We start from the raw sequence: 14,725 nt of genomic DNA, 5'->3' as shown, positions 1-14,725 counted from the left end.
AGCCGAGATCGCGCCACTGCACTCCAGCCTGGGCGACAGAGCGAGACTCCGTCTCAAAAAAAAAAAAATAATAAAATAATAAAATAAAATAAAATAAAATAAAATATAGAAGTTAAATGTGAAAAAATTCCTGCATTCTCTTCAATGCTGTTGGGGCATAGGATAGACTGTCACATCACTAGATGCACTGTTCACTCACATAGACACACACGAATTTAAGGTATGTGTTTTTTTTTTTTTTAAGATTGAGTCTCACTCTATTGCCCAGGCTAGAGTGCAGTGGCAACATCTCGACTCACTGCAACTTCCGCCTCCCAGGTTCAAGCAATTCTCCTGCCTCAGCACCCCAAGTAGCTGGGATTACAGGCATGCACCACCACACCCAGCTACCTTTTGTATTTTTAGTAGAGACAGGGTTTCACCATGTTGGCCAGGTTGGTCTCCAACTCCTGACCTTAGTTCATCCACCCACCTTGGCCTCCCAAAGTACAGGGATTATGGGCATGAGCCACCACACCCGGCCTATGATGTTCTTAAACTAAACCATTACACTTTGCTGTTATAAAATGTGGCCATCATTTTCAAGGATTTTTACTATAATATATAAAAAATTATTATTATTATTATTATTTTTTGAGGCGGAGTCTTCACTCTGTCGCCCAGGCTGGAGTGCAGTGGCACCATCTCGGCTCACTGCAAGCTCCGCCTCCCAGGTTCGCACCATTCTCCTGCCTCAGCCTCCCGAGTAGCTGGGACTACAGGCGCCCGCCACCGCGCCCGGCTAATTTTTTGTATTTTAGTAGAGACGGGGTTTCACCGTGTTAGCCAGGATGGTCTCGATCTCCTGACCTCGTGATCCGCCCGCCTCGGCCTCCCAAAGTACAGGGATTACAGGCGTGAGCCACCGCGCCCGGCCAATTATTTCTATTTTTACAAAATTCAGCAACACACTGCTGAGTTACTCACATTTTCTATTTGAATCTCCTAATCAAAAATTCCTATTCTATGAATTCCAGAAAAAAGAGATGCACATTCTATATTGATACATACTAACTTCTCTTCCAAAAGCATTTTTTTCACTGCCACCACTAGGAAAAGGTAAAAGTCAGTCACGTTCCAAAAATTGATTTTGGATGAAATTTATCAAATGTTAAATATTTTGTCCTTTTTCTCAGAATATGGGAGAGAGAAGTTGACAAAAGAAATCTGCAATAGCCTCAAACTAAGTTCTGATTAAAGTAATGCTAAAGCCCTTAGAAGGCAATCATGTCAAAGCCTGAATGAAAATGTGAAAAAAACAATGATAAATTCAACATCTACTAAAAAATGTTTGTCATTAGCAACTCTGACACTTAAACCCCTGCCTTAACAGTGTTGAAAACATAAGTGTAGTATGTAGCATCCACTTATTACAAGATGAACAAAGTTATCTCTTACAAAAGATAATTGAATCTATACTACATAAAACCAGTAGAAAACTAGACGTCTGGGAAGATAGTACTCAACTTGATTAGTGAGGCTAAAAGACAGGATCTAATCACAAGACAATATCAACTTAACATTGGAGAGTTCGGTATTGAGTGGTTTTCTACATTTCAATTGTCTCTGACTTAATCTTATTAAGGCTACTTTGTTTCCTGTTTACAAATTCAAGATATTCTGGAGGTGATCTCAACATAATTTTCAAAAATGTTTCCTATTAACAAATATTGAGCACCTGTGAAGTATATGGCAATGGTAAGATTATGTAGATTCAGTAGTGAACAAAGTCTCCGCCTTTATGGAGTTAACATTCTAGTGGACACTTAATTTTGGCATGTCCACCATGTTGTAAAAGGCCTGAGAAAAATCTTACTCTAACACCCCTCTTCTAAGTGACATTTTATAAAGGTCAAGGTTCTGACTAAAGCCCTTGCTATGCTAATCATAAAGATTGTTTTATTGTCTTTGAACCACTGGAACAAGACAAGCTATGGCTGAAACACTGACTTTAGTAATTTTCTGAGACTTGATAATTGGAAGAATTCAAATGACACGAGTCTTCACAAATAATCATTTTATGGATTTTTTTTCCTGTGTGGATTCTCTGATGTTCTTACCACCCCTATTATTTTTATAGGATTTATCACCAACATGGATTCTGTGATGAATTGTAAGATTCGATCGCCAACTGAAGCTCTTACCACATATCTCACATTTATAAGGTTTTTCCCCAGTGTGAACTCTCTGATGAGACTGTAGTTGTGAAGAACGACTGAAGACTTTACCACACATATCACATTTGTATGGTTTCTCTCCTGTGTGGACACTCTGATGAAGTTGAAGACTTGATGCCTGACTGAAGTACTTACCACACTCCCCACATTTATATGGTTTTTCTCCCGTGTGCACCCTCTGATGCATGTCAAGATTCAAGCTCCACTTGAAGCCCTTCCCACACTCATCACATTTGTATGGCTTTTCTCCAGTGTGGACTTTTTGATGGGCTTGAAGATGTGCACTCCGACCAAAACTCTTCCCACACTCTTCACATTTGAATGGTTTTTCTCCACTGTGGACTCTCTGATGGGCCAAAAGATTTGAGGCCTGCCTGAAGACCTTCCCACACTCCTCACAATTATATGGTTTCTCTCCTGTGTGGATCCTACAGTGAATTTTAAGATCTGCTCTACGACTAAATCCCTTGCCACACTCTTCACATTTGTATGGTTTCTCACCCTTATGGATCAGCTGGTGAATCTGAAGTCGTGAGCTCTGATTGAAACCCTGCCCACACTCCTCACACTTAAAAGGTTTCTCTACACTGTGGGCCTTCTGATGGATTTGAAGATATGAACTTTGACTGAAGCCCTTCCCACATATCTCACATTTGTGGGGTTTCTCTCCTGTGTGGACCACTAGATGAACTTGATAATGGGAGTTCCTCCTGAAGCTCTTCCCACACTCACTGCATTTGTATGGCTTCTCTCCAGTGTGGACTCTCTGATGGGCTTGAAGATTTGAACTCAGAGTAAAGCCTTTCCCACATACAGTACATATGTATGACTTCTCTCCAGTGTGGACTCCCTGATGGGCCTGAAGACTTGAAGGCCGACTAAAGCCTTTACCACATTCCTCACATTTATAGGGTTTTTCTCCTGTGTGGACTCTCTGATGAATGTAAAGATTTGAGCTACAAATGAAGCCCTTACCACACTCCTCACATTTGTATGGTTTCTCTCCTGTATGAACTCTTTGATGGGATTGAAGATGTGAATTCCGACTGAAGCTCTTACCACATGCATCACATTTGAATGGCTTCTCCCCAGTGTGGAGTCTCTGATGGTCCTGAAGATGAGAGGCCTGACTGAAGGCCCTCCCACACTCCTCACAATTATAAGGTTTCTCTCCCGTGTGGACCTTACAATGAACATTAAGTGCTGATCTACGACTGAAACCTTTCCCACATTGCTTACATTTGTATGGTTTCTCTATCACATGGACTTTCTGATGGGTCTGTAGATGAGTGCCCTGACTGAATTCCTTACCACACTCATCACACTTAAGTTTTTCTCCCACATGTACTTTCTGATGAACAGGAAGAACTGGGCTGTAACAGAAGCCTTTTCCACGTTCAACACATGTAAGAGACTTCTCTCCTGATTGTAACTGCTGATGAAGATCAAAGCTGGAGAGATCACTGAAGGGTTTTTTACACTCATTACACTGGTAAGATTTCTGTCCTGTGTGAATCATGCTATTCTGATCAAATGTCGAAATCTTCATGTTGTCTTTTTTGTAATCATTGGGTCTATAAGACTTGTCACTTTTGTGTACTCTATGACCATCATGATGTGAAATCCAACTGATGGGATCAACACCCTTCTTACATTGACATAATTTATTTTTTATGGAAATTTGCTGATCTCTGTTCAATCTCTGTGACTCAGTCAGGAATGTTTTCCTCCAAGAATCCTGGGTTCTCAAGATAGGAAACTCTGGATTCCCAGTATCACTGGGACCATCTGCTTTATTTACTGTATAGTTCTCATCTTCGGAAATTTGAACAGACAGTTCTGCCCCTACCTGGCAAGGGAAATCACCTTGTTTGTGAAATTGAGAATTATTGATCATGGAGTCTTGACACCTGGTTAAGTCATTTGCAATTTGTTGCCAGATTTGCCAGCAAGAAAGCTCTTCTTCTGATTCTCTGTCTTGAATAGTCACTAACTTACTTTGATTTTTCTCTCCTGTAAGGACAAAGAATTCAGAGAGATAGACAGTGAATTTTTTTGTTCAAAGATTTAAGATTTCTCACTGAGGACAGATTAAAAGACTTTAATGAGCCTCGGGATAGTTCTGCTCATCTTTTTCAACACATTTGAAGTTTCTGGTTTACCTACTGACAGAAACCAGGAGATGGTCCACCAAGCTCCCAATTGCTAAGCACTAATGAAACCCATTTAAAAACACAACTACTGACATACTAAATTTTTAATCCCATGTCTTTCCTACCAAAATATGGTATCAATAAGGAAAAACATTTTGTAGTGCTCACAGTTTACAACCACAGCCCAGAAGTTATTGCGTGGCAGTTATTAACAGTCACTCAAGGAATGTATGCATGTATGAATCCTTGTTTGACTTCTGATAGTTCTTCTAACTTCAAATCCAAGTTTAAGTTTGAGCCAGGTCATAGAGCAAAAGAGCTTTTACAAGTAAGGTATGTGAAATAGAAAAAGAACTGGAAAGTACAGTTTTGCTGCAAAGTTGAAAAGCTGTACCTGAGGCAGGGGTACACCAAGTGAGTTATTGCTGAAGAGAAAAATCAAAGGTGATAATCACTTGGGGTGAAAGCAAAGCATGAAGACCTATGCACTGGATCCTTCTAAGGCTTTTGCATTGAGTCAAAATTGGAAGGTTAGCAAAGAATGTTGTCTCTTTGAAAGAAACGTATGGAAAGTTTCTAGATGTAGATATATTTGTCTTTAACAAGAATGTTTTCCAAATTGACAAAGTGGTCTATTAGTGAATCGTGAAATAAATTTAATAGCTTGTGATATTTAGGAAAAAAATCAGATAAAGTATCATATCAGAATAATCACAAGCAGTAATGGTGTCATTACATAAAAGGCCTTCTAAAGACATACATATAAGCCTACACAATATAAATGTTTGAGAGGCAACAATGTAAGATCCATTTCTTTTTATGAGAGTGGACTTTGGAAGAAGCAAATGGGATGCCAACTGTGCAAACTTTTTAAGGAAAAGGCTAATGCTCATGTCCTGACTTTTAGTTTTACTTTTTCTTTCCTGATATAATGGATAAGAAAATCGAATTTTATTCCCTTCTATGGGGGAATACCTAAGAAATAGAAAATAAAAGTCTGTATTTGAAAATATTCCCTCCCCGATGAATATGCTCTGCTACAAATACTCAAAGAAAGTCGTAAGGAAAGCATGTTATTCAGTTTGGTTACAGCTATGACGCTAGGTTCCCTAAGATATGGGTCAACTTGTATAGACAGGCAAACACATGCAAATATACAAACACAGACATTCATACACAAAGAGAAATTAAATTAGGTTAGGAATTTATTGGAAGACAAAAAATACTTTGCAATATCCCTTATTTATGCTGATTTGTTCACCACCTATTAGCTCCATGGAAGACAGATTTCCATTAACTCATTTATTTATTCAACTAATGTTTATAGTGTCTCTGCCATATACTAGGACTATTCTAAGTACTGAAGAGACAGCAACAAATAGATAAAATTCCTCCCCTCCTGGAGATTACACTCCAGTGAGGAGACACAGGTGGTAAGTCACTAAACGAAAGCATATATGAGGTGATGATCAGTGCTTACACACAATATAAGGCAGTGCACAGAGAGTAAAGGAAAAGACTGTTTTTAATAGGGTGGTCAGAGGAGGCCTTTCTTATAATACTAAAACTGAGCAAAGAACTGAATGAGGAAAAGACCAGAAGGCTTATAGGTGAAATATTATTTCAGGCAGAGAGAAGAACACACACAGGGCTGTGAGGCAGAAGCATCCTTGATAGGTCTGAAAAGCAAGAGGGAGGACAATGTGGCTGGAATTCACAGAGAGAGAGAGAGTATACGAGATATATTTAGAGAGGTAGTGGGGGATGAAGAGCACACCATGTAGGACTCTGTCAGTCACATTAAGTGGATTTTACTCTATGTAAAATAAGTTACAGATAATTTTGAGCAGAACAGCAACATAGTCTGACACAAGGTAACAAAAACTCACTTTGGCTGTCACTTAGAAAACAGACTGTTTAAGAGGAGAGGGGTGGGAGCAGGGCAAGCGGTATGAAGGGTGTTGCAATAATCCAGGAAAGAGAGTTGGCAATTTGGACCAGGTGATGGCAACAAGGTTGATGAAAAGCAAAGCAGATGGACAGTTAACTACAAGAACTCACAACTGTTTGGTTTTTACCTAAATTTCTCTGTCTTTGGGTTGCTGTCGTCACTATCCAAAGCTGCTCATTTCTTTCTATAGGTGATACATCTTGTTTGAAGGGTTGATGCCCTGTGAAAATGCCAAATCACAAGTTGAAAATGAACATATTAGAGTTAAAATACACTGGAAATCTGAGCTGCAACTGCATATTCAAGACACTGAAAGCAGTGTTTTTCAAACCTTTATTTAAATTGTGACTCAGTAAAGAAACACCATTTATTTCATAACCCAGATACACATGCATAGATACATATTATGAAAACCAAGTTTGAATAATCTATTTTTAACTATTGTCTGTTTTCATTAAATCTCCTCCCATTAGTTCTCACATCAGTCAAGAAATTGGCCAGTTTTTGCTGCAGTGTGCGCCATTCTTCCTAAGGAGTTCTAGTATTTTCTACCCTATTTTATTTCATTGAAATCTGCTGGCGGTATTCAATAAATTGGTTTTATAATTCAATAATGGGACAGGTGTAAAATATGAAAAAGAATAGACAAAGCATAGCAATATTCTGTTCATTTATAGTTCTTCTATAAAACACAAATGAAAAAGACCTAAAATACTCTGTTCAGAAAGATCAGAAACATCCAGTGTCTCTGCATCCCATAAAAATTAGGAAAGTCAGGTTTCCACACTCAGGGAACCATTTCAAGGGCCACAAAGCCTTAAAACTCCAAGGTCACAAAGATACTCCAGAGGGAGGCTGTCCTCACCCACTGACAGCAGGTTCCTAAAGTTCTCCACCATCACATCTCGGTACAGCTTCCTCTGGGCAGGGCCCAGCAGCCCCAACTCCTCCTCTGTGAAGGCCACAGCCACGTCGTTGAAGGTCACTGCTTCCTACGACAAAAACACATGACCTCAATCTTACAACCAATGTCCACTGGAAGATGGGTAACACTGAGAAGGTGAAGAGAACAGGTGCAAAGTTGTTCTGGATGCCGCGACGTTTGTAGATTTCCCAGCCCTTCTCCTGTCTTGCAAATGCCATATACTGACTTACCAAAAGTGCTGCTATGAAAAAGAAAGCTTTGTATATTTACTGGATGCTCTCAGTGAGTACTCTTATAAGGGCATTTCCTAGAACTGTTACCTACTGAACCTAAAACATTGCCAATTTCCCCAGAAAGGTTTACCAATTTAGTCCCAACAGTGTTTGATAGCACCTGTCTTCCTACTGAGGTGGGAAGCAGTACTACATGTGGAAATAAATGTAAAGGGCATGTCAGGTTTCTGAATGAAAGACTCTTTCTCTCTGTCCTCCTGTCTTGGTCTTTCACTTGAATGTAATACACTGATCCTGGATCTTTAGTTTTCCATGTGAACTTGAGCAGGTTCCTCATTCTTCACAATCCCTTTTCTATTTATGTTTAAAACGAAGACAAAACAAAGAACCTCCTCATAGTTGCTGTGAGATATCAATATAGGGGCACAGTGTAAGTGCTTGGCAAATCCTTTCCTACCACTAGGCATTTTAAATTAAGGTCACATATTACACTTTGACTAAAAAAATATTCAAAGGGAAAAAGACTAGTAACCACACAGGGTATGGCTGAGGCAGGGGGAAGACAGAATCTAGCTCTTGGAGTAAAAAAAGTCTAATATTTTTTCTGTGTGAAGCAGTTGTTAAATCTTGACGCACTGTGCCATATTTGAATATTCTATCAAAAAACATCGGAAGTACCACACACAAAACATATACCTTTTCAATTCTGAATACCTAATGTTACACATTTTAAAAGGCAGTATTTTTCAAAATTGATTTTTTCAGAAAAAGTTAAATGCAAGAAAACTAACACTATAGTTCCTAAAATAGTAAAAAATTCTACACTAACTGTCTATATAGAGAGAATAGTTTAAAAACTGGATACATAAATTTGATAGAAATACAACAAAAATGAATCTTACATATTAAATTTAAGAAATGTAAAATTATATCTATGTTATGAATGCAAATATATAATTACGAGTACATACAATGAAGAGATTGCAGAAATAAGGTATTTGTCATTTCTATTAATTTTTCCTTTTTTTTTTTTTTTTTTTGAGATGGCGTCTCGCTCTACTGGCCAGGCTGGAGTACAGTGGCACGATCTCGGCTCACTGCAACCTCTGCCTTCCAAATTTAAGTGATTGTCCTGCCTCAGTCAACTGAGTAGCTTGGATTACAAGTGTGTGCCACTACACCTGGCTAATTTTTGTATTTTCAGTAAAGACGGGGTTTCACTATGTTGGCCAGGCTGGTCTCAAACTCCTGACCTCAAGTGATCCCACCCCCTGCCTCAGCCTCCCAAAGTGCTGGGATTACAAGTGTGAGCCACTGCACCCGCCCATCATTCTATTAATTTTTCTACTTTTATTTGTAAAATAAAAATGATGAAATAAAACTAAAACCAAAACCAGCTAAACTTAAACGGGACAAAATAAGCACCTAGCACACTCAACAGGTCCTCAAATGCCTTGACTCTTACTTGAAAAAGAAAAACCTGGTCCCATCTCTAAGTACTAAAATGGTATTTTTAACAGGTGGGAAAGGCAAGTTTTACTCACCTTGAACATATTCATTTTTAATTCTTCCTTCTGGGGAAGTGCAGAGTCCTAAGAAGCTGAACGAGGAAAGAAGAGAGAAGTAAATGAAAACTGGGCAAGTATGTTGCTAATCCATGTGGCTGCTGTTTAGGAATTAGCAAAGGTGTGTGCTTCTTGGGGTAGCTGCAGCTTTATGTGGCTTTTAAGCAGATTATGACATGGATCCTAGATATCCATCTACCCCTTTCAGTAGTAGTTCAGAACCAGGCTAACCACACAGTGGCTTCACTGCCCACATGCCTGTCATTCCACCCTAGTAATTCTTATTCTGAGTATGGTATAAATTGAGACAATATAAGCACAGTAGGCTCTGGAATTGATATGCAAGGGTTAAAATCTCGACAGGGTACTCACTAGAAGCATCACCTTGGGGAAATTACTAACATCTCTTTGCCTTACTTCTGTCATCTACAAGTGGCAAATAACAACAGTACCAACCTCATTGGATTGCTGGAAGGTAGAAAGCTCTTACAACACAGTCAGGTACCTTATTTCTTTGCAACTGCAATAAGTAGAAGATAGTCTATGGTTTGAAATTATCCTTAAAAATATAATTTCCACCAATAGAATATTATAAGATAGCTGGAGTTCACAGGTTGTTGCTATGTCACGTGAAAGTGTCTTACAACTTCTGAAAAACATCTTCTGTCTTTCCAATAATTTGCTAACACTGAACTAATAAAACCTAAGATACTGCAATTAAAAAACACAGTTTGACAATCCACACCTAACTTAAATTAAAAAGGCAGGAACCTGGCCAGACACAGTGGTTCACGCCTGTAATCCTACTAGCACTTTGGGAAACCGAGACAGATCACTTACAGTCAGGAGTTGAAGACAAGCCTGGTCAACATGATGAAACCCTGTCTTTACTAAAAAGACAAAAATTAGCTGGACATGGTGGCAGGTGCCTGTAATCCCAGCTACTTGGGAAGCTGAGGCACGAGAATTGCTTGAACCCAGGAGGCAGAGGTTGCAGAGAGCTGAGATTGTCCCACTGCACTCCAGCCTGGGTGACTGAGTGAGACTCTGTCTCAAAAAAAAGGAAACAGGAGGAACATTACTCTATATTGTTACAAATAAAAGAATGTGTAATAAATGGGTGACAAGAGAAAGCTCCTATAGTAAAACAGATAAACTAATAAAGGTAGAATGAAAGATAACCAGAACATCATCAATAGATGCTAAAAACTGGTGAAAGTTTGGTGAGGAATAAGACGGCTACATAGTCTCAAAGTATTAAGTGCAAAAGGAAAAAGGTAACCTGGCAGACATTTTATCCAAAAAAACAAAGTTGAGACCACTAGTGGGACAAACTCACAAACCAACATTTGACTTCTCCTATGATGCACTGAGAAGGATGCCTACTTTGATGGCATCTCTGCTGACAACGCATAGCTTGAATTTAATCATGAATAAATATTAAGGAAACAAAAAAAAAAAAGAGCATTTTACAAAATAATTTCTCAATACCCTACAAAGATATCAAGGGCAAAAAAGAAAGTCTAAGAAATCATTCTAGACTAAAGGTGACTAATGAAACAAAAACAGTGCAATGCATACAATTAGATGGGAAACTCACCTGGGGGAAGAAATGACTTTCAAAGTCTTTAATGGGAAAATGGAATAAATTTAACTACAAACTGTGGATTAGATAACAGTAAGTTAGCAATGTAACTAATTTCATTTTGATCACTATCTCTAGCTTGCTCTCAAATGCTTCAGCAAAAAGACAAAAACAAAATGTAAGTATGACAAAGTTGTGAAAGCAAAAAGACAAAAAAAACAAAAACAAAAACAAAAAAAACTGCTTTGACAACTAAGAGCAGCAACAGCCAGAACCTGGTGTTTTCAATTTGTCAACAAGAATGAGACAGGTCTACTCAGTGATCATGGTGAAAAAGAAAAAAACCAGACAGCTTATAACTCAGAGAGAAATACATTCTACAATGACAAAAATAGCCAAATAATTGCCTCCTCCATCTAACATGACCACTTTGTTATTAGTAACAACTCCAGTCTCGTTATTTCCCCACCTCCTACATAAAAATTAGAATAGCCTGATCAAATTGCTGCTGCTTTTTGACAGCATCCAATCCAGAACAAACCCATAGCCTAAAACTCTCCCCAACTCAGCTAACATAAACCAAAACCCTATAACCAGGCCCTTACTAATTGCCTCCTACCAAGACACCCCATGCATGTGTGGGCTCCTTGGATGCAGCAAGCTAAAACAAACTTAACTGTCTTCGGTTACAGGTATGTTCCTGGTGATATCTGGCTGATGATGGTCATTAACAGAGCAAACAGGCAAAACATAAACAACTGATGAATCTGGGTGAAAAGCATATGAGATTTCCTTATACTATGATTTTTGCAGCTTTTCTGTAAGTTTGAAATTATATTAAAAAAAAAAAAAAAAGTTGGCTGGGCATGGTGGCTCATGCCCATAATCCCAATACTTTGGGAGGCCGAGGTGGGTGGATCACCTGAGGTCAGGAGTTCGAGACCAGCCTCGCCAACACGGAGAAACCTCATCGCTACTAAAAATACAAAAAAATTAGCTGAGCATGGTGGCGGACGCCTGTAATCCCAGCTGTTCAGGAGGCTGAGGCAGGAGAATCACCTGAACCTGGGAGGCAGAGGTTGCAGTGAGTCAAGATCACACCATTGTACTCCAGCCTGGGCAACAAATGTGAAACTCTGTCTCCAAAAAAAAAAAAAAAAGGTTAAATTAGGAAACAGTCATTAATCACAATAATAACGATGACGTGACGATGATGACAACTATGGCAATGATATCTAATGTTAAATTAACAATAACTAGGTAGCTAATCTTCCCACTTCAGACAGAAGGCCTCCAGAACCAAAGATGGCAAGGAATCTACTCCCCAAAGCCTGGGAGAAATAGATCTTCAGGACACTAAGTCCCTCCATTGTGACTCTAGACTTGCCAGCTGCCTTCTACTCATGTCATGGTTTTTGCAAAGAAACTTGACAGTTAATATTTAGTGGGAAAGAAAATCACTGGACTGAGTAGGGTTCTCGTATGGCCAGCTCAGTTTTATCTGTGACATCTGGCAGGGTCAGTTTTCTAGTCCTGAGTTTCCAGATAAGACCTTTCCCTGAGCTTCTCAAACTTTAACTTGCACCTTAATCGCCCTGGGATCTTGTTGAAATGCAGATTTCTGGGTCCTATCTGCAAAAATGCTAAATCAGAAGGTCTTGGGTAGGGCTCAAGAATGGGTGATGCCAACGTTGCTGCTTTGTGAACAACAATTGAGTAGTGTTGCATTGTACTCAGTCCCGCCCCCCCAAAAAACCCCTAATAAACAGCAATATATACAAGAAAAACTTGACAGAAAGGCACTAAAACTATAGTTGTTATCTTTATATCCTAAGGTCATGGCGAATTTACATTTTAAAAATATATTTCTGTATTTGCATGATTATGTGTTACCTCTATTATTTGAAACAAATAAAACTAATAATTGAGAAAACTTTTTTTTTTTGAGACGGAGTCTCGCTTTGTCGCCCAGGCTGGAGCGCAGTGGCACCATCTCAGCTCACTTCTAGCTCCACCTCCAGGGTTCACGCCATTCTTCTGCCTCAGCCGCCTGAGTAGCTGGGACTACACGCGCCCGCCACCACGCCTGGCTAATTTTTTTATTTTTTTTATTTTTTTTATTGTTAGTAGAGACAGGGTTTCACTGTGTTAGCCAGGATGGTCTCGATCTCCTGACCTCGTGATCCGCCCGCCTCGGCCTCCCAAAGTGCTAGGATTACAGGTGTGAGCCACCGTGCCCGGCCAAGAAAACTATTTTTAAAAACTCTTTTCTGTTTTTGAGAGTCTTGCTCAGTTGCCCAGGCTGGAGTGCAGCAGTGTGATCTCAGCTCACAGCAACCTCGCCACCCGGGTTCAAGCGATTCGCCTGTCCCAGCCTCCCAAGCTACTGGGATTACAGGTGTTTGCCACCATGGCTGGCTAATTTTTTATTTTTAGTAGAGATGGGGTTTCGCCATGCTGGCCAAACTCGTCTCAAACTCCTGGCCTCAAGTGGTCTGCCTGCCTCAGCCTCCCAAAGTGCTGGGATTACAGGCATGAGCCAGCACGCCCAGCCACTATTTTTTAAAACTAACAGAATAGCCCAAACCTTGAGTGAAGTCCCAACCTATTTTCACATGATACCAGCCAGTTGCCTATGGCTCATGGAGAACATACCAAAGAAAACTCAGGTCTAGACTCAGACTGTCTCGCTTTCAATGCTAGCTCTGCCTCCTACTAGCTGGGTGGCTATCAGCAAACAAGTTATGTTCTTATGTCCCAGTCTCCTCGGAAAAAGAGTATCACTTCACAGAGCCACTGTATAGTGGAAAGGTGTTCATTTGTATAAATCCCTTAGAATGGAACTTAGCAACTAACGCTAAATTATAATCACTTCTCATGCCTAAATACATGACCCACACATTCTCTGATTTATGTGAATAAAACAAGAATAATAACAAATCTTACTCACATGGGGCTCTGCTGCCTCCTCCTCTGTGCAGTGCTTTTTGAGAAGTCAGCGCTGGGGAAGAAAAAGGGGCTGTGAAATAACTAGAATTATGTCTCCATCCCCGATACATCACAGTGGCATCTCCCAGTACCAGTGAGAAGCAACCCTCTCCTTCCTAAAAAGAGGTCAGAGGCAATCCAGCTTCATGGGCTCCCAGGAGTTCGCTACAAAATGGGACTTTCTAGGGAAATTTTAGTAGTATTGGTAATTCACGTGCCAGGCAGTTTTAAACTTTTTGTACTACCTCGTTTTCTCTCAAAACATTAGGAAGGTATGGCTTTCATTTTCCTTCAGAACAGCAAACGAAGGTACGGGGATTAACTAACTCGCCCAGTGTGATACTGTATGAAGCGGTAGGGCTGGCTCATCAGGTGGGGGAGTCACAATGAGGGAGCGAATAGCCCAAGAGACCTTCAAACCCGACGAAGCATCACCCCAACCGCACGAAGCCACTACGCCCCCAATGCAAACAAGCTCCGTCGAGGGAAACGCAAAAGACCATCCTGGCCCCTCAAACCGCCGCTCTTTGCCGCTACTCCTTTTTTTCTCCAAACAAAAGACCGCTAGTTGTTGACACAAGCCCATTTCGGGGAAGTTTGAAAGGTTCCTGAGAAGCTGACCTGAATCACCAGAGCCGGGGAAAAGATGGCTGCTACGTCGTCTTCCTGGGCGGAAGTGCCTGCAATTATCAAGAGCACCGGGACTACACTTCCCAGAATTCCACAGCACTGCCTTCCTCGAGCCGGAAGTGCCTACAACTACCTGGAACGATTGGACTGTAGTTCCCAGGATTCCAGGGGAAATGTTTACAGCCTTAACTGTAGCTGAGGTATGTGCGAGTACACGGAGCTCCGGACTACATATCACAGAATACTAGAGTTGGGGGAAAAACAGAACAGTACCGCCCTCCTGGACTACACTTCCGGAATATCCAACCCTTCTGATGTGGAAGTACCTGATATGGAAGTACCTTCTGATGTGGTAGTACTCAACTACCTTGAGCTCCTGGTTTTCATTTCCCAGAATCCCTCACTTCTCTTTAGGTATTATTATGGTCTGAGTGTTTTATGGCCCCCACCAAATTCATATGTTGAAATCCTAACTCCCA

The 14,725-nt window shown here is 40.3% G+C and overlaps 1 protein-coding gene across 7 annotated transcripts; it reads right to left on the bottom strand.

Moving 5' to 3' along the window:
- Positions 1-2,041: 2,041 nt before the first annotated feature.
- Positions 2,042-14,276, bottom strand: ZNF226 (zinc finger protein 226). Of its 7 annotated transcripts, none has more exons than XM_065534564.2 (8): positions 14,029-14,276; positions 13,579-13,629; positions 11,688-11,764; positions 9,500-9,563; positions 9,023-9,078; positions 7,186-7,312; positions 6,448-6,540; positions 2,042-4,229 (listed from the first exon to the last, which is right to left on the bottom strand). In XM_065534564.2, the coding sequence occupies exons 5-8, from the start codon at positions 9,035-9,037 to the stop codon at positions 2,053-2,055; spliced, it is 2,412 nt and encodes an 803-aa protein (XP_065390636.1). In that variant the 5' UTR covers positions 9,038-9,078; positions 9,500-9,563; positions 11,688-11,764; positions 13,579-13,629; positions 14,029-14,276; the 3' UTR covers positions 2,042-2,052. The 7 variants fall into 7 exon arrangements, with proteins under 7 accessions (XP_065390636.1, XP_065390635.1, XP_065390634.1 ...); XM_065534563.2 differs by having other exon boundaries at positions 14,238-14,276; XM_065534562.2 differs by lacking the exon at positions 11,688-11,764.
- Positions 14,277-14,725: the final 449 nt, after the last annotated feature.

This window comes from Macaca fascicularis, chromosome 19 (genome assembly GCF_037993035.2).
Source record: "Macaca fascicularis isolate 582-1 chromosome 19, T2T-MFA8v1.1".
Taxonomy (NCBI): domain Eukaryota; kingdom Metazoa; phylum Chordata; class Mammalia; order Primates; family Cercopithecidae; genus Macaca; species Macaca fascicularis.
This window is presented reverse-complemented; position numbering and strand designations above follow the sequence as displayed.